The sequence below is a fragment of the Sinohyriopsis cumingii genome, chromosome 17, assembly GCF_028554795.1.
Source record: "Sinohyriopsis cumingii isolate HCF-2022 chromosome 17, ASM2855479v2, whole genome shotgun sequence".
NCBI classification, from domain to species: domain Eukaryota; kingdom Metazoa; phylum Mollusca; class Bivalvia; order Unionida; family Unionidae; genus Sinohyriopsis; species Sinohyriopsis cumingii.
In genome coordinates, this window is record NC_142977.1 from 64,018,014 (window position 1) to 64,038,689 (window position 20,676).

Sequence of the window (20,676 nt, forward strand, 5' to 3'; positions counted from 1 at the left end):
AATTAGGGTTAAATATGTTTACTTATTTCGTGTTCCTTCATTAGTTTGAGATTTCTGGCTTGAACTGACATGCCGTAAAGATCGATAAACAGCCGTGCTGTCATTGTCATTGTTCATGACATGGAACATTGCCATTTCGATGTTTACATTTACATTATTAAAACACTTTTAATCTTAAATGTTATCTGTGTGTGTTCATTTTATTTATTAGATACATAAACAAACTATGTTAATTAATATGAACAAATTTAAACGAAATTTACGAGCAACTAAAGAACTTTTTTTGTGCTTATGTCAAGTGTGGCTGTGAAGAATTTCCTCCCTTATACAGTGCACACTGTATTATTGTCAGTTTTATCTCCCTTTAAAATGAAAACTGCACGTAAATTGTATGTTGTATGAATAAGATGGATGTATAGTACGTACACTGTATATTGAACCACCCATTTCATTTTTTATTAAAAGAAATTCGACATTTTGAAATTGAATGTCCTCCATGAGCGATGCTGTTTGACTGTTGTACTTAATGTAATTTACAGATGTCTTTTTATCCCTCATTGTCCCGATTAATACGTTATACACTGAGATATACTTAGGTAGGAAATTACGTGCGTAATTTCAAAGGTAAATCGAATCTATTGGCAACTTTCCAGTAGAGTAAAAGCTTTAAATATGGTCTGTTTAAACATCATATTCAGTATTTAAACACATAAAAGGACAATGACTGAATATATATCAAACATTAGGCAACAAATTAACAACAAGCCAGTGTGCATTCAGTAAGGTTGTAATGGAATAAATATGAAAAATCCTATTTAGAAGCAAATCGATAAAGCAAAGGTTTATGATTCGATATAAAGATTCAAATGAGGATGATAGAGTTGCGATCAGTGAGTTAAATAAAGGCGTTTTCCCAATAAGTTATTTAAAGATCCATATCATGTGGGAATTTCTGGAAAATACACATATAAGTAGAACTGGTCTTCCGTTTTCACGCAAGTTCTCTTCTTTGGCATAGATAGACGAAAGAAAACATGCCTGGGAATAAATTTCAAATATTCCTAAAGGGACTCGAATCAAAAACTCACAATTGATATAGATGAGGTATGTAGTTACACTTTTTCATTTAATTGATAAATATATATGCATATTCTATCCGACCATGAATCGTTCACGACGTGAAAGAAAGTGGAAGGTCTAATTTTGTTAATTTCAGTGTGTGCTCGTCATAAAATAAAACTTATATTTAAATTCATACTTTCTCCTATTTATTTAACGAATGTATGGTAAAATGGAAAAAGAATGTGTTCACCGCGTTATGATATTTCTTTACGTGATTGTACGTTCAATGGTATGAAATCACCTGAACCAACACATTAGAGAAGCCATTTATTATTTGATTCAGCCATAAATGTTTGGTTGGATAGTTTTCTTTCATTCTGTCATTCATTACTTCTCTCATTTATTGGTTTATCATTTTGTTTGTACTTGGATAAAGCGACATGGGCCATTTTAATCTAGCCCGCTCATATTTAAAAACGTTTTTAAGTAATTCGTACCCAATCTTATATCACTGATGAAACTAAGTTAAGAAAAACCACATAAAAATTTCCAAGAACTCGCGGGTGATGGATCCGTTTTTAAAGGTTTCAAATATTCAGTCAATTATTCCAGGATGACTCTCCGTCATTTTTTATGTTTGTCTTTCATTCCGCTGGTCTGTTTCTGCAGGAATATGTACGCGGTTGTAACTTTTTATATATCATCGTTGTATATCACTAATACATATACGCAATTATCAATTTTATCATTACATTTCTTTTAGGATGCATCAATCGATGATCTCTTCGACGATGTCACAAGAGTAACTGGGCTCACGAAAGATGAAATGCGAGTTCTCTACGCTGGTAAGAATGGCTCAAAAAGATCAATAATTCGAAACCGAAACCGAGCACACGTAGAGATGCACCACAAATGTACGCTTTCTGAAGTAGCTATGGACGTCCTCAGAGGAGAATGTGGTGACATGTATTATATATATTAGGTCAATTGTTTATTTGCAGTCGTCATCATGACTTAGTTATGACCTTGTTGAAGTTTTGACTACCTAACATACTAATTTTAAAAGAGATACTTTGTCTTATGTCTCGATAATGGACTGATCATATTCCGAGAATTTTGTTTATGAGAATAATGACTTATAGCGTCTTACGTCACAAGGCTGTGTTTCTATGATGCACTTGCGCGTTATATATTGAAGCAATATTTTTCTTCTTTCATGATGCCTCGTCTCTTATCACCTAACATAGTTTCAATAAAGAAAGTAAATATAACATTTGTAGCAGATTTAATCTTTGAAACTGGTAGAAAAAAAGTGCAAAATGGTCTTCTAGTAAATAATTCGAAAGTAAAAGCTAAAAATGTCGCTCAATCTGGACAAATTTCCCAGATATAGCAGCGCCTAGTGTTTCTCACAGAGCTGCCTGCACGAGGCAGGCGACGGTCAATAAATGAAGTGCAGATATGTAACTGAGGCGGAGATTTTGATATAGTCTGAAAATGAGGTATATATGAATGTTTCAATATTAAATGAAACGCCAGTGTTATATTCCTCACATTTGTGTTATTCAATTGTAAAAGTGTGTCCTTAAACTGGATCCAGTTATGTGAAATGTGTTGCCTTTCTTTATCAGTGCATGTGTGCATTAATTATCATGTCGGAATGTGTGAGTGCGTATCTGTGCTTGTTAACAGTATATATAATCCGACCGCATATTCTTTCTTTTTTTTTTTTTTAAATTTCTGCATGTCACCTGCCAATTTCAAGTCGTAGACAACTCCAATTACACATGGTCATGACTCATTTACTGGTACTACAATCAATCGTTGTACCTATCTCAACGTTGTCACTATGGCAACTATGTGAACAACCTGTATTCTTCAGAAAGCTGCTAAATGGACTAGAGGAATCTGGACAAATATCTACACTCTCATCAAAATTTGAAGAAATGAAAAGATGTGAATATATACATACGCACATACTTACATATGTCTGTGTGGGCCCCGAGTCGCCGAGTGGTCTAAAGAGCTCACCGTTACGGCTCACTGTCATCGCACCTCTGTCTGCTAGGGTTCGATTCTCGGAAACGGCAAATGTAGGTATGTGAGAAAACTTGCCAGTAGCTTCTCGTGGGTTGGTTGTTCTTTTCGGATTTTTCCCGGGTTCTTCCTCCACCATTTATATTAGCCGCCATGTATAGACTATCGTATGCTGGAAAAATGGCATTAAACCACGTGTACCTTAGTATTCAGTCCATTATGTCCATTCGTCTGCATGAAATAAATTGTCGCAATTTAACACTTGTACCTCAACTACAACAGCTATTATAAAATAGTGATAAAAAATAATGCAATGGCTATATTATTGTTGATCATAGAACATTAACATAGATGGAAAAATGAATGGATGTCAGACTGATGAATATTGATCCATAATTAAGCAATGATTAGCTGTTGAGTGGACTCTGATTGCGTTCAAATATATCTATATATTCGCTTTTCTCTTAAATTGTACGCTACATTTTATACGTTTTGCAACAAACTCATACACTACGTATTCCAATCCTAATCGATGCCACTCTAAAAGAGCAGGTGCAAGATTTGTTAAGAAAATGCGGAAGTTATCTTTACTTTTACGTTTCAAGTGTTCAAGGTTGTCCTAATATACTTACAGGTAAGCAGCTTCAGTCGGAAGTAAACGGAACCACCATGACGCTGAAAGAGTATGGGATTGGAAAACATGCCACTCTATTTGTTTTTCTCAGGCTTCGTGGGTGATGGAACAACGAAGAACAAGAACCCAAAGTCTTGGACGACGACGTAGAGTTAACAGACGATCCTGACATGATTACCCTGGATGATGACCCAGAGAGTCAAAGAGCAAAAATGCGGTGTGGACACGCCATTGGTCACGTTTAACTTTATACTGGTCTCGAGAGATGCTCTTTGTAACAATGAAGGGTCTAAATTGGATGGAAACTTGGATAAGCATCTTACAGTTGTTAATTAAATGTACCGGATATGACTCGATATAACCCCCATTTATTTATCCATATTTAACACTTAGCAACAAACAGTTTCCTAGTTCATGTTCAAAATGTCATACATCTTGTAAAACAGTCAACGCAATATATATCAAACTTACTTCTCGTTTGTAAGTAAATCATCCAGTAACATTAATAAAACTACATAAATACAACGATATCTTGTTCTCAGTCTTTTATGATGTACATTTTAGGACCAAAATCGCTTACTGCTCTTTGTAGAAGCCTTCTGGATGCTGGTAGATACGAATTCCGCTGCCCCTACAACAAAGAAACCTACTGCGGGCAACTGTGGGATTTCATTACAGTTCGAAAGCTAGTTGTGCTTACGGAGAAAGAGCAAGAGTACTTCGAGACAAAGCTTTCCGAGAACTATCTTAGGAAAGCTATGGGAATTCAAGATTGCCCTAAATACGGTTCCTTTTGCGAAAAACGCGATAATAAGAGCATCAGAGTTACATGCAGTCTTTGCAGCAAAGGCCAAAAATTCCCTTACGACTTGTGCTGGTATTGCTTGAGGGTCTGGTTGTCTTTGGGCAGCAAAGAATGCGGGGACGCTATGTGAGATGGCAAGGACCCTCGTCTAAAGATCCAGAAAAGGGCATGTAATAAGGAGATAGTCGGAGTCGAGAATTGCTCATCTGTTCGGGCCTGTCCAGCTTGTGGTTATCGTATCGAGCATGAGAAAGCCTGCAAGCATATGACATGCAGATGTGGGCAAAAGTTTTGCTTTATATGCCTTAAATTCGCCGTCAATGGGTTATATACAACACCAAGTGCGATATTGCTCTGATACAAGAAGAAATACCTGGCTGCAATTGATAGCTGCGTTCAAGCTACAATACATTCTGCTATCTATTTACGTCGATCTTACATGTTATGTATATCTTTTTTAAGGGATAAATACTATTCTAAAGCCTTGATCGAGCGTTCTGAGTTATTATAAGTTATAAAGTATAAAAAACTACATAGTTTTTCAATGTAGTAATTACTGCCAATGATTAAGGTTTTGAATTCGATGACAACATTTTTTATGTACGAAGATTCATTGTGTATATATGGCTGCTTTCGAATAAATGTATTGTTAGCAAGCAGTTATGTTATTGGCACCGTAAAATCATATTCTATTGCGTGCAATAAGACATGGTAAATTAAATCTCTCTCTCTCTCTCTCTCTCTCAACGCATTGGCCTATAGTCGTGCACAATATGAAAAACTCAGTGTACATGATCTGTAGTTCTCCATCCGCAGCTGCAGATGTGCAAATCTCCTTGTTATGGTGTTTCGCTCCTAATAACTGTCTTAGAGATTTGAAAATTTAAATTTCACTAGTAATGTGTTACTCAGTGCAGATACGCATGCGCAAATAAGTATACACACATCGATAAACTGATCGAAAGAAATATGATGTCGACCTAACCCACGGTGTACATATAACAGGTTCGCTGTGCTCAGCAAACAGCTCTTGTACTTCTTGATCGATTTTAGCAGACAGGTTCTGAAACTAAAACAGAGTGTTTCAAGAAAAATTGATTTAGCTGCGTCTAAATCTTGGTGGCAATAATGCTACGTCAATTAGTAATCGAGCTTCGAGTTCGACACACAATATTCTTGGCCTGCCAGGAGAAGAAACAAAACAAGCAGAACATAACATGTTTCAATGCACAAATATATCTATCTACTATTAAAGAATTAAGCCACTGATAAAAGCCTCAAAAAAAACTGTTAAGATTCATATTGCAAAAGCATCGATGTATAAGTTTATATTAATGATTTCCAAAGTCTCTTCACTTCCAGACTTTTATCTAGATCATTATTGAGAATTAAGGTTCCGTATCCTGTAAACCCTATGCGCAAGTCCTCCACAAAATTCGTCACGTAGTTCGTGAACAATGAGTTCTTCAAATCATAATAACCTTAACCTTTTTCATTTTGATCCAAAATCAATGGTCCTGTTCTTACCTTATACGCAGATCGTTCAACAAGATAAGATTTTACAGCTAATCTTACTATGCAAATATAGTTCTCCTTTCAGTCACAGTGATCTTGAACTTTCATTTTAGGGTCCCAAACTATGCACGCTTGTATCTAACCAAAGCTGTAAGAGTTTCGGTGTAGTTAACGCTATACACACATTTTCTCTTTCCTATCGTAGGCAATAGCATTTCCAGCATTTATTGGTGGGAGTTAACGCTATACAGGCAGTATATCTCTACTATCGTAGTGAATAGCATTTTCAGCATTTATTGGTTGGAGTTAACGCTATACAGGAAACCTATCTTTATTATCGTAGGTAATACCACTTTCAGCTTGTTTCCCTGTTAGACTGAAATAACTATTGTATGCTGCAATCCAGATGTTTCTGAGAAAATATTCTAAAACACAAGAGTAAACTCTGAAAATTAAGCAGTCTTAAACCTTCAATGTCCCTTGTGGAATACCGATGCACGGGAACTTTCATATCAACACCACCATATATATGTTATGGCTGAGACCCTTCATGATTTGTTCGTGGTTCTCTCATGTTGAGATCTGACTACTGCTCCTTTTAGCTGTCCATTTTCATATGTGACAGTTTTACCAAAGAAAATAACATAACTTCAAATTGTCTGACATGTTATTTTCAGCCAAAGGAGACATTCGATTTTTATTGAATGTGCTATATTGGAGAGATCGACATTAAAGATTTGTATTGCAAATGGTTCGGTTTATTTGCTGATATACCGGACGTTGACGAACACTAGGATCACCAGGTTTAACTATGGAGTTAATTTGTTGGAAAAGCGTTTTAATATTGTTTATAAGGATTAGTGTAACATCCAGGAGTGCGTATTATTATGCAAGTAAACACTGTTTAGCTTATCATTTCGTGTACATCTCACACATGATACATGTATTATCTCTTTAATTTTATCTTCTTTTGAATGTACTCATAATCCATATATAAAATGAAGGCATCAGATTTCAAAAGTTATCCGACAATATGGCAATAACATCATACTTTATATATGGGATTGCCAAAAAAATGACATAAATTTGACACATTAGTGGCACTCGTTGCGTCTTAGTTAAATAAACAATTCATGGAAAAATTAGAGGATATTTGTAACATTTAGTGTACAAATAGTGTTCCTATAATGAATTTAAGTCAATACGCTTTTTAATATTGCTGTTAAAACAAACAAAGAAACTGGAGATACTGGTAGATCCCGTAACCAAAATGAGTGTGGGTATATATAATTTGAAATCTTTATGCGAACGGTAGCGATGATAAAACAATTTTTGTTTTACAGATTATATAAAACCATAATAACAATATTCTAAGCAATGATATCGAAATGAACAACTTTAAAACTGTGCATTACACAATTGTTTTCAGCTACGCTGGCCAAAATTACGGAGAGAGATTGTATGCTTCCTCATGGCGATGATTCAATATATTATGGTATTAAATAGTCTTAGCAACATTAGCTTAAAAAGAAATTAGTATTTTCATATTTAAAAAATGGCAGATAAAATAATAAGTATGTGATCGTTAGGGTATCTGAACACCCATCTATTTTGTGTCACACATCATTCATGTCTAATAACATCGTGTACAGTCTGTCATTTACTTTATGTAATATCTCATAATAAACGTTTAATCAGCTTTACATTTAGTAATGCTACATTCACCAGGGCTGGATCAGATGAAGTGGTTGGGTAGGTGGGAGGTCACGAAAGAAATCATTGTTTAAGGTATATACTAGACTCGTGATATGTACGACAGAATCTAAAGTTTGCCATTAATCGTGCCGATCAATAGACAATAAGCAGTTAAAGATGAAATATACGATCCAACATTAGTAAATATGGCTGCAAATGATGGCACATAATACAAACTCAAACTGAGCTATATCAATGCATGTGGAAACCTAAGAAGTCTTATATTCACTAATGAAGAGCTGACGTTTAGTAGTATAGAAAACAAGGGTAATTATTCACCAATGCTCGTACAAGCTGGGCATTTTCCAAGGCGTGTCATAAATTTAATTTAAATCATTATACATTTGAGATTTTGTATCACATAGTTTTATAATGGAAATATGAATGAAAGAAGAAGACATAATTTAGTGCTTTCTAAGCTGGTGCACTTTTCATTTGTTGCGAGTAAAAAAAAGTCTCTGGAATCTTTAACGCAGTTCTAGAACTAGTAACGTTTAATAGTTTTTTTGTCACCAATTGTAATTGAATTAGCAATTAGTTGTTCATCCGAATAAATATAATATTTTGCTCAAACAGCATAGTTTGCAAAAGAGAATGTCCAGGGTCAGTATGATGTTGCATAGTTTTAATTTGCTTAGAAAAATGTCTTAACAGAGAAAGATTGTCCGTTTCACTTCTAAACATTTAAATTGTTGGAATTTGATATGATGGGATTATTACGGATGCAAATATTCCAGATCTACAATAAAGTATTTTTGACCGGATATTTACATTGCTCGATTTTGAATAGTTGACTACAGTAGACATATGCAACTTTTATGTCGATTCGGAATTGCACCACATAATAAGACCTATTTTAAGGCCTAAATATGCGCTGGCTGGATTACGTTCTTTCTGTGTGGAGACTGGTTTATGCCCACAATCTCCTATGTACAGATGTGAGTTTATTTATTCCTATAAGTTAATATTAAAACCACTTTTGTATATAGGGTGGATTCCGTGTAACTGCTGTTACGTCACATCTTTCTCCATGCCCGATATCAATTAGCAATTTCGTTAGTTTTATTTGTTGTTGTTGTTCTTGCTTGGACTTAAACGCCATTTTTCAGTGCACGATATTCTATACATTGCGTAACCATCACATTTGGGGAAATGGACTATATTCAGAAAGACGTGACCTTTATTCCTCAATTCATTTTCCGTATTTGATTTAACAAAATGGCATCAAAATGTTAACAGTAATAAATAAAAAAATCTCCAAAAGACAGGGCATTGCAAATTTTTCCACGTTCGCAGCTAATCAGTAACAAGACTATTTAGCAAGGACTTAATAGGATTTTGTCTACAAACTAAAATCGCATAGTCATATTTTGACATATTGTCATATCAAAATATGAAAATGCACATACAATAAATAAATTGTAGCAACTATGTGAAAAGTGAAATTTTGCAACTTTTGGTTCTGTGGTTTTGGTACACATGAATTATATATGTTCTTCCTTAGCAACACTTCGTCTATGGCGACGTATTCTTCTACACAACGACAATTAAACCCTTTATTTCAGTATCATAACTTAAATTCCTACTATGTTTCTAATGAATTTTCTGTGTAAAGAGAATCCTCTAATTCGTGTATATCTCTGTATTATGAAATGCATTTCCGTTTCAACTGATATTGGTTAAATTTGTGGTGCCTTTTTGAGACTGTTGTTTTTATGAATGTCATACAATACAATTGTACATGACAAGTTTTGTACAGTCAAAATAAGAGTATATTGAATACTTGTGTGAATCACTGATATACTTGCATTGTGTGAATCACTGATATACTTACCTTGTGTGAATCGCTGATGTACTTACATTGTGTGAATCGCTGATGTACAAACATTGTGTGAATCACTGATGTACTTGCATTGTTTGAATCGCTGATGTACTTACATTGTGTTAATCGCTGATGTACTTGCATTGTGTTAATCGCTGATGTACTTACATTGTGTGAATCGCTTATGTACTTACATTGTGCGAATCGCTGATGTACTTACATTGTGTGAATCGCTGATTTACTTCAATTGTGTGAATCGCTGATGTACATGCATTGTGTGAATCGTTGATGTACTTACATTGTGTGAATCGCTGATGTACTTACATTGTGTGAATCGCTGATGTACTTGCATTGTGTGAATCGCTGTTGATATTTGTCTGCATGACCCTTTTAATTTTGGACACATAATATTACTATCATAAACTACTGGATCATCTAAAACTATTTGCTTCATTTTAAATAGTTTCTTTGCAAAGACAGAAAAGTATCATATACAAACGTTATTTTGTAGTTTTAAATTCTCTTTCACCAGTTGTCAAGTAATTGTGTTAGATTAATCCATACTTATCAACATGTTGTATTCCTTACTTGCTTCAACTGGAGTCAAGTCTTTTGATCTGTAATGAAAGATACTTTCTCAATCCATTATATGTTGTGAAACATACAATCATTTTTGGTTTCATTGTCTGTCAACTGCTTCTATGTTCCAGTCTTTAAGATTCTGCTAAATATTTGTATTACATTTTGTTTTATTATAGCATATATACAAATTATTCGTAGGTTCCTTTTCCAACCAATCCTTGATATTTTGAAGAACAAATCGTCATCAGACTGCATCTTTGAATCTTTCTACCTACCTACCTACCTACCTATCTATCTATCTATCTATCTATCTATCTATCTATCTATCTTTAGCATCAGGTCCAATACCTTGTAGCTTATCTGTCTTAAGTTTCCAGGTACATGTTTCATGCAATAGAATGTTGCATTCCCATCATCAATAGTCTATGTTCTTTCTTCAGGTTGGTATATATACTTATCTGGTCAGCTAATGAAAACAACTTGAACTTTTCTGTTAGGCAAGAAAGTTATCTGCCATGCTAATTATATAACGAACAGGGATAAGCTAATACCCTAATAGCTCCTTGAAGGTCGGTTGTACTCCTTTAAGCTGTAACTTGACTAGCAACTGTGACCTTTTTCTGTTTTCAAGCGATGAGTATATGCTTCTAGTCCTTGTGAGATGAGCTCCTCTCTAACTGGCCCAACTTTTGCGGCATGATGAAGCATGTCCAAAAGGACTGGAGCTCCAGATGAAATGTTGTGAAGGCTGTCAGTGTCATAAACAGTAAAGGATTAATGAAGTTCTTGCTCGCATCTTGTGCTTTTGCAAACAAACTTGACTCGTCAGTATTTCCGCACATCGTTAAGTCACGGTGTTTGATTCCATCTTCAGTAGACTATAATGACGTGTCTATCATATTCAGGGTCACATGAACATACTTTGATCGTGCACGTGATATGAGTTTTAGTGCTCAGAAGTCTTGCGAGACCCGTCATCTTTTACCAGTTCCACCTCGGGACATGGCATGCTTTATTAATGTCTACTCCATGGTTTTGTCTACAGCACATATTTACAGGAATCATTTACCTTGTTACACTAATGACATCTTTGTATAGCAGTTCGGCTGTGCCTGGATGGCATCGCTCAATACTTACAATAAAGAGCAAGAAGAACGTGATATAGCAAACATAATTCTGACCAACAAGTATAAAGATACGAACTGGCTTCAAGTGCAGGCAGCGTGCGTATAGCAAAAAAGAGTTGGTCTATACTGCATGTGTGAAAGACAGTGACATTTACACATGATCCATGTACATCTAAAACTTGCGATTTTCCCATGTTGTCCTTGTCATAATCTTTATCGATACTATATACTCATCCATATTGTGGTTCAAAGCTTCGTTTAGCAACATCAGCACAATGAACCATTAAAAAGTGAATGCATCACTTCAAGCTCTTTATTTGAGGTTTCCTCTGGTAAGCTGGAAAACAAACTTTACTCGACCTTGCTTCCAAATACTGCTCCAGCAGCATTTTCTCAAGGCACTCGAGCATAGCTTTGTGACAGTGCATTGCAATAGTGTAGTGTTTGCTATACATCCCTTGCGGTAAGTCACTTGCAATCAAACCTGCTTCAAGGAGTGCATCAGATCACTTTGAAGAAAACACACGTGTTCGTGCAAACTAATGGTATGTGGAATGTTCCTGTTGGTATAACGTGCTTCTGGTACATATCTGAGCTATTCTAAATGAGAGACTATGCTTTCATGCAAACGCCAAGACCAAAGTGGTTATGACATGTTCTTAGTCAAATATAGTGGTAGCTTCTTCAGCGCAACGCATGAACTGTCGAAAGTTTTTTTGTCTGTTATTGGATGATAGCAGAATAATAGTCAATTATTATCATTTTGGCATGATTTGCGCTAGTAACAAAGATGAACCCAGCTCAATTAGGCACTTCTTGTTCTGTTATCACTGTTCTTCTTGAGGACCAAAATTAGTTTCCTCTGTTTGCTTTACCGAGTGCCTATGCACTGCCATGAATTAACCTTTGGACATTTTCAAAATCAGACATCTGTATATGTGTAACATAAATCTCTGGGAGGTTGTAATCTGGATTGAGATGTAAAGAACGTTTGGGGCCTCTCTGACAATTGATAAATTGTGAATGGTTCCACCATGATCTTCTACATTGTCTTCTATCTACTACATCACGATTCAATGTGCTGTGTGCATTGACACCTTCCCTATCACGTCATTCAATAGCTAATCAATGTTGTACAATTCTGAGTGTAATACTGTTTTGTAAAGTTCAACAATCCACGTAGAAAGTAGATTTGAAGTTGTTTGCAGAGCTTTGGGAATGGCCGTTTTAAGTTCCAGTGAAAAGGTGCAACGTTCATGGTGACAAAGTATGTTGATGGGCATTATAAATTATATACCTCGGAACAAATATCGCAGCGCCACGCAATTTCGTATGTGCTTTGGAATCTTGTACTGACCATTGTGGGTGACCTGTAAATGTGCTGACTAAGAGAGGACATTATTCCATTGACCTTGGCTATGTGGCTGACTTCTCCGATACAAGATGGTGTCATTGTTTTAAAGCTGAATTGGAATAACATCCAAATCGTTAAGTTGCATAATTTGGGAGGATCCTTACTATTCACGGGCTATTATGATTGTCGTCTGCAGATACATATCAACCTTTGCCACAACGTCGTTGTTCTATGTCCCTGGGCAAATTTGACCACGAATTCAGAACTTGGTTCAGATTGCACACAAGATAGATCTTGCCTTGCTTTTCAACCATCAACATCAACCTACAAAATAACAATTTTTTTTCTGTATAATTCATTTTACACCTTCAAGTTACACCATCAGAACTAAATCACCCAGAATATACTCTGAGGATGAAATAAAATATGTTGTTCTAATTCCCCACATTATATAAAGTAAAATATGTTATAATTGAATAATCTCATCTAATCGCTCGACTGGATAAAATACAATAAGTTATTACGATCAAATACCCACACTCACCGCCACAACTATCACCCTCCACACGCACAGCTACAAAACTAAATAATGCTTAACAATAAAAACTTTCTTGATTTTTTTTTGACATTTCGGTCAAGATCTTGTACTATAATGCCTCAAAAGTTTCAAATCAATGATAAAGAAGCACTGAACATTTTCGCATGATATTATGATTAAAACAATACACGGATGAGCTGACCTTTGTGGCATGTTGTGCACTGAAACCGAAAGGTTAAATTTCGTAACGATATGTTACTCGAATTATGCATGTACATTTAATCACGGGACATGACATCAGCACGGTTCAAATGGGTCCAAAACCAGCAATATACTTCGCGTTTCGTATAGTGCTGCCCTGTGCCGGATTGTAAAATAAAATATAACCAAAATGAGGGAAAGCAAGTGGATGAGGCAACTACCATTTAATTTTCCCATTATTGATTTTGAATGATCGCCATATTCTGGAAAAATGAAATAACTTATTAAGGATAAATATTTAATATGAACATATAGATACAATAATCAGTGTGTGTGTATGTATGTGTGCGTGTGATTTGGACTTTTAAAGTAACTTTAACAATTTTTCAGTCATATCACTACGATGTCTGCAGTGTGGCAGTTTATAGTGATGTCTAGCAGTGGGGCATCATGTCGCAAAAATGTAGCGTGATGTCCCACCCAGTCACATTATCCTGACACCAGGCCGACCAGCCTAACACTAACCTTGTAATGTTAAGCGCCAAGCGAGGAAGCTGTTAGTACCATTTTTGTAAGTCTTTGGTATGACTAGGCCGGGGATCGAATGCACGACCTCCCACATCCGAGTCGGACACTCTAACCACTAGGCCACCGGAGCGGTCTTAAACAATTGAAAGAAATATGAACTTATTTATATACACATCATGGTATATATACTGTTTTAATAAAGGATCGCTAGACAACAACCTCTGGAGGTTCTGATTTTCATCACAATATCTTCTAGAGCCTAGTTTAGAAAAGAAAGAGGTAAATTGGCGTGCGTGTGTAGCGCATGTACATAATTATTAAGATGCTACGCATGCAATATTTATTCAGCGGAAAACAATTTTTTCAAGTAGACAATCTCCCTCACTGCTCGTTTGAAACGTTGAACAACCTGGTCACGCGTTCACTAAACTCTTCAACTGAGTGCACACTTAAACGCAACTTAATATAGAAGAGAAATTAAAAAAGCACCAAGAAATTACTCAACAATCGAGAAGCAATATATGTGTGTGTGTGTGTGTGTGTGTGCTCGGAGAGACGGATGCACAAGTCGTGACTTCAGTAATTTCACAAAGTAGTAATATTAATACTGGAATCATGTTGTAAGTGTTAAAATAACTTTAAGTTTCCAAATCGTGTAAATAAAATCATTTCCTCCGACATTTCACTAATCAGGTAGGCAGATAACAGTTCAAAGTCTCAAAGTACCGCTGACTCCATTGTATATCAATTTGATAAAATTAGATTATGATACATTGATCACTGTACCTGGCATCCAAACATTAACTGACCCAGGTAATAAGAGATAATTCTAGTCATAGGCCACACTTGTGTTGTTGTGGGGTTTAACGCCATTTTTCAGCAGAAGATAGGCTATATATGGCGGCCAGTATAAATGGTGGAGGGAGAACCCGGGACAACCCCGGAAAGAACCACCGACCCACGAGAAGCTAGTCATTATACCACACACAATAAAAGTATCCTTCTTACGTGATTGCGTAAAATATTAGTGTTGAAAACTGCATGGATAGTCACCAGAATTAAAGACACAGTGGATAAACACAAGTATTAAATCCATGGTAGATAAACACTAGTATTAAGGCCATGGTAGGTAATAACTAGTATTAAAGCCATGGTAGATAAACACTAGTATTACATATATGGTAGATACAAACTAGTATTAAAGCCATGGTAGGTAAACACTAATATTAAATCCATGGTAGATAAACGCTAGTATTAAATCCATGGTAGATAAACACTAGTATTAAAGCCATGGTAGGTAATAACTAGTATCAAAGCCATGGTAGATAAACGCTAGTACTAAATATATGGTAGATAAAAACTAGTATTAAAGCCATGGTAGATTAACACTAGTATTACATCCATGGTAGGTAAACACTGGTATTAAATATATGGTAGATAAACACTAGTATTAAATATATGGTAGATAAAAACTAGTATTAAAGCCATGGTACGTAAACACTAGTATTAAATCCATGGTAGATAAACACTAGTATTAAATGTATAGTAGATGAAAACTAGTATTAAAGCCATGGTAGATAAACACTAGTATTAAAGCCATGGTAGGTAAACACTAGTATTAAAGCCATGGTAGATAAACACTAGTATTAACTCCAAGGTAGATAAACACTAGTATTAAAGCCATGGTAGATAAACACTAGTATTAAATATATGGTAGATAAAAACTAGTATTAAAGCCATGGTAGGTAAACACTAGCATTAACTCCAAGATAGATAAACACTAGTATTAAAGTTATGGTAGGGAAACACGAGTATTAAACCCATTGTAGATAAACACTAGTATTAAAGCCATGGTAGGTAAAAACTGTTATTAAATCCATGGTAGATAAACGCTAGTATTAGATTCATGGTAGATAAACACTAGCATTATATTCATGGTAGAGAAACACTGGTATCAAATCCATGGTAGAAAACACTAGTATTAAATCCATGGTGGACAGGCACTAGTATTAAATCCATGGTAAATAATCACTAGTATTAAATTCATGGTAGATAAGCACTATTATTAAAGCCATGGTAGATAAACGCTAGTATTAAATTCATGTTAGATAAACACTAGTAATAAATTCATGGTAGATGAACACTAGCATTGTATTCATGGTAGAGAAACACTGGTATCAAATCCAGGGTAGAAAACACTAGTATTAAATGCATGGTGGACAAGCACTAGTATTAAATCCATGGGGGACAAACTCTATTATTAAATCCATGGTGGATAAACTCTAATATTAAACCGCTAAATGTGCATCTTTTAATACATAAATGACATCATTATCATTTTAACGTTGACTCGAATCGAAACTAATTTATTTTAGTGGAAGTATTGTTCTGTTGGTATAATGTTGTGTAAAATTTAATATTAACAACATTAATTGTTTTTACCGTCTTTAACGGGTTCCGGTACTGGCTTTTCTTCCTGAATTTAAAGAAATGTTTCGTTAATATTCGTGTGAATTTATTCGCATTGGTGCATGATAAATATTAGCGTCCGCACATTACTAGTAGGTGGAGGATTCATTGACGTGAAATCACTGAGCTGAAATATAGGTGGTTTTCCGTAAGAAACGAGTGGATGATGGTAATATTAAAGATGCAGTATGTGGTGATTTAGTGTTTATATTACAAATTATTAGTACATCAAAATGAATAGTTACATTTTCTGTTTTTATTCCATCTGTTTAATTAATTTAATTAATTTAACAATATGTATAAACGTGCTGCTTTTTATGGACGATACATAAGATATCAAATCGTTTAGGACGCGTGTATTAACTAAAAAAGTACATCTTTTCTGATCCTTTCATTAATTTTACGGAATAGACAGAAAACATATAAGACATACATTTTACCAGACGAATGTCCAACTTCTGGTAAAGGACCATAAAAACATCATCTGACATTTTATATGCTGAAATAATAATTAATAAAAATATTTTTCTGATGGAACACAATAAGTTTCCTTCCGAATTCTTTCATATAAGACTATTATTTACTTTATTCAATTTACAGTGAAAATTATTGATACTTCAGATAAAGTATTTCTTAGAATTATCTAGGGTGCATGTTGATGTTCCATATGTAGGTTTGCATTTTCGTGGTAAACGCTAGAGCTATAATGGTACTGGTATCACTTCCTTTTGCAAGGATATTTTGAACAATTTAGAATATTTACCAATGAAGGTAGTCAGATAACTTATAATTCATAGCAGATTAAAGGTTATTTTGTGTAACTGAGTACCTTATATTAATGTTCTGTGATTGCGTACCTAATATTAATTTTGTGTGACTGATCACTGAATATTAGTATCGTGTGGCTGAGTATCTAGTATTCTGCATTAGTACATATTATTAATTTTGTGTCACTGAGTACCTAATATCACTTTTGTGACTGAGTACCTAGTATTAATTTGTGTGACTGAGTACCATGTATATACTTTGTGTGGCTGAGTACCTAATCTAAATTTTGTGTGACCAGTCACTAAATATTATTATTGTGCTATTGGGTACCTAGATTTAACTTTGTGTGACTAAGCACCTGATATTATTTTTGTATTACTGAGTTCCTAGTATTTATTTGATGTGACTGAGTACCTAATATTGTTTTGTGTGACGCCGTACCAAATATAATTACAATTACAAAGGTTACTGAAAGAGTTGCAAACGTTACTGAAGATATTCTTCAAACAGTAAAACAAACTGCTGAGCAAACTGAAAAGATGGCAAGAAGAACTAAACAAACAAAAATGATTTTACGAGATCTTCCAACAGAAATAGCTGCTGCTCAACCTCCACCTCCTCCTTAGCTTGAAGAAGAACTTGAAGGTTCTGTTGGTAGAGAACCAAAACCCAAACATCAAACAGGAATCAGAACTAGATCAGACGATGAATTTTCCGAGATGAATATTTCCTACATGAAATGTATTGAAGAGGTAAGATTACCCGCACTTGCCGTGCATAGTTATGATAAAAGAAAAATATTTCTGAAACCTGAGTACTCTGATAAATATGTAAGTCGTAAAGCCTGGCACAAGTGGATTTATAAAGTACACAATGAAACTGATAATATAAAAAGTTATGATCCAAAAGATATTAAATGTATTGTTGGGATAGATAAACATCTTGAAAGCTTACAACGATCACAAAAAACGACAACAACCACAACAACACTAAAACAACAATCAAAGCAACAAGTACAAATAACAAGGAAGGAAGAACGAGAACCTACAGCAGAAAAAGTAACTGATGAATCTTATGACAAATATTTTGTTCCAAAAACAGGAAGTGGTCTTTTTGCACGTTCTGACAGTGTTCATGCCTATGTTGACCGACCAGAAATTCTGATCGGAGGAAAAGGCGCAGGAAATAATTCTACAGAAATTATTAATGAAATATCTGATATTTGTCGAATGTTATTTACAGACCGTGTTATGGATCGCAACATTTATCATTTTATTAATAAAGAAATAATGATGATTATTACAGCGACTGAAACAATTAATCAATCAGCAAGTAATTTAAAAATGATTATACCGACTGCTCAACGTAGGTCTGTAATAGTTAGGGTAGTAAACTCACGATTACCAAAGCGATTTACGGAGATGGACTTGGTGATGTTGTTATGGGCTTATACGGATTACAAAACAATTAGGTATAAAGGCTATTGAGGTTGTTCGTGATAAAGGTATTAGTGCTATTGGTAATGTTGCCGGTAAAGCATTTTCATCGGTCAAAGAAAGATTAGCTCGATTAGTACGAAGAAAATCACAACCAGTAGAATTACCCAGTACTGATGTTATGCCTGCAAATGTCAGTAAAAATAATAAATCAAGCTGCAAATAAAAAACTAACAGAGTTGGCTAATATACCCTAGTCAGAAAAAGAAAAAAAATATAACGGCAGGTTTAATAGCAGGAAGTGGTCTTCGTGTTAGACATTAACATTTATAATAAATGTTCAAACGCGTATCGAACCCAGCGTTCCATATGGACGCACCGGTTCTTAAAGATGGATCTATACGCGATTGTCATTAGTATTCTTATAAAGCACGTGTAGCAGATTAGCATGGCCGATGTGAAATACAAGCTCAAGATACAAATAGATAGGTTTCACCTGCTGAAGCGTTTATTGAAGTACAAGAATATTACCAAAATTTATAATACCAGGATTTTCCACTGAAAATGACTAAAAAAATTATTCCATGATCTTTTCAACGAAAACTTTCCTAAAATTGTTGAATCATGGAGAAAAACAGCTCCACTGACATCTCTTCTCAAGCATAACAATGATCCGTACGGTGGCGGCAGATATATTTCACCAGGAATTGTAAATATAACATCAACAATCGCATTCAGTCTTGTTTGTGATGCAATCGATGGCAATTATCAATTATATCTTGAAAAATCAACAAGGATATATTTTATATACTTTTACACCTCATGTACCTCCTAGATATTTGATTGTACAAGAACCGATCAATCCGGTTTATCTGCGATGTCATACTAATTTATTGTTAAGAATACATTTCAAACTTACTGACCAATCCTGGCACTTAATTGACTTAAGATATATGTCATATCCCTTGCTCTTTTTCTCTTTCCCATCCCAAGCTTTTGTGAGGAAACATGTGTCTCTGCTCCGGTTTATTTGTATCCATTAAATAGTTTATCATGTACTTGCATATCAAGTGTGTGTGCCCGAAACTGTCATCCACGTAACTTGCGTTTAATCATCTGCCATAAACGCGTTTCCTATTCCTGGACCAAATGTAATTTTTCCCATTTTACTGGAAACTACGATGTTATTTTACGAAAGATAAAGATAAATTAATTTATTTTAACCACAACATTAGTGAAAAGACAAACTAATCATTAAACAACTTAGCAAAGCAAGATGACCCAACTATCCAACCAGGTAAACACTGCATACATATTTGATTGGATACGTGAGAGAGTACATTCGTTCCAGCATATTGCTATTAAATATATTAAAGAGTAACATTTTAGTAGATAGTGGATCTCCTCTTCCCTTTATTTAGTCATTTGGATACTGTAGATTGTGTTCAATATAGACCAACATATTGATATATTTTATGAAAAATCAATTTAACAGGAAAGAACAAGTTCATGTAATGTGTAACTTCATAAACTTTAAAACAAATAACATGTTTATACGGAGATCGGGTGACCGTGTGGTCTAAAGCGTTCGCCTTTACCGGTCACTACCATCTTAATTCTGTCTGCGTGTGGGTTCGAGTCTCATGCCCGGCCACTGTGAGTTAGTGTGAAAACTTAACAGTTGCTTCTCGTGGGCTGATGGTTCTTCAAAGGTTTTCCATGGCTTCTTCCTCCATCAGAGATACTGGCCCTGTACATCCTATCGTGTGATGATGAATAGCATTAAAGCCTGAGAAATAACGTTTCTATTATATCTGCTTGTGTGACAGAATTTCCACTAAATATACTACTGACCTAAACATACGATTCTGTTGTATCCGTATTGTTGAGGAACAACATGTACAAAATCGACATGTTCCACGAGTAGCCTTTGACGTGACCTGAGGATAAAAACAGTAAAATATAAAACCATCTGTTTACCAATCAAATTCGTATTATTTAGAACAGCACCTCTCTCTCTCTCTCTCTCTCTCTCTCTGACTG

At 35.0% G+C, this 20,676-nt stretch overlaps 1 protein-coding gene across 1 annotated transcript; it reads left to right on the top strand.

The window, feature by feature from the left end:
• The first annotated feature begins 1,034 nt into the window (after nucleotides 1-1,034).
• On the top strand, nucleotides 1,035-5,197 carry LOC149779113 (uncharacterized). Its single transcript, XM_089938564.1, is given in 4 exon segments — nucleotides 1,035-1,084; nucleotides 1,086-1,104; nucleotides 1,826-1,907; nucleotides 3,734-5,197. Coding segments are annotated over 4 exon segments (396 nt in total). The 3' UTR covers nucleotides 3,979-5,197.
• Nucleotides 5,198-20,676: the final 15,479 nt, after the last annotated feature.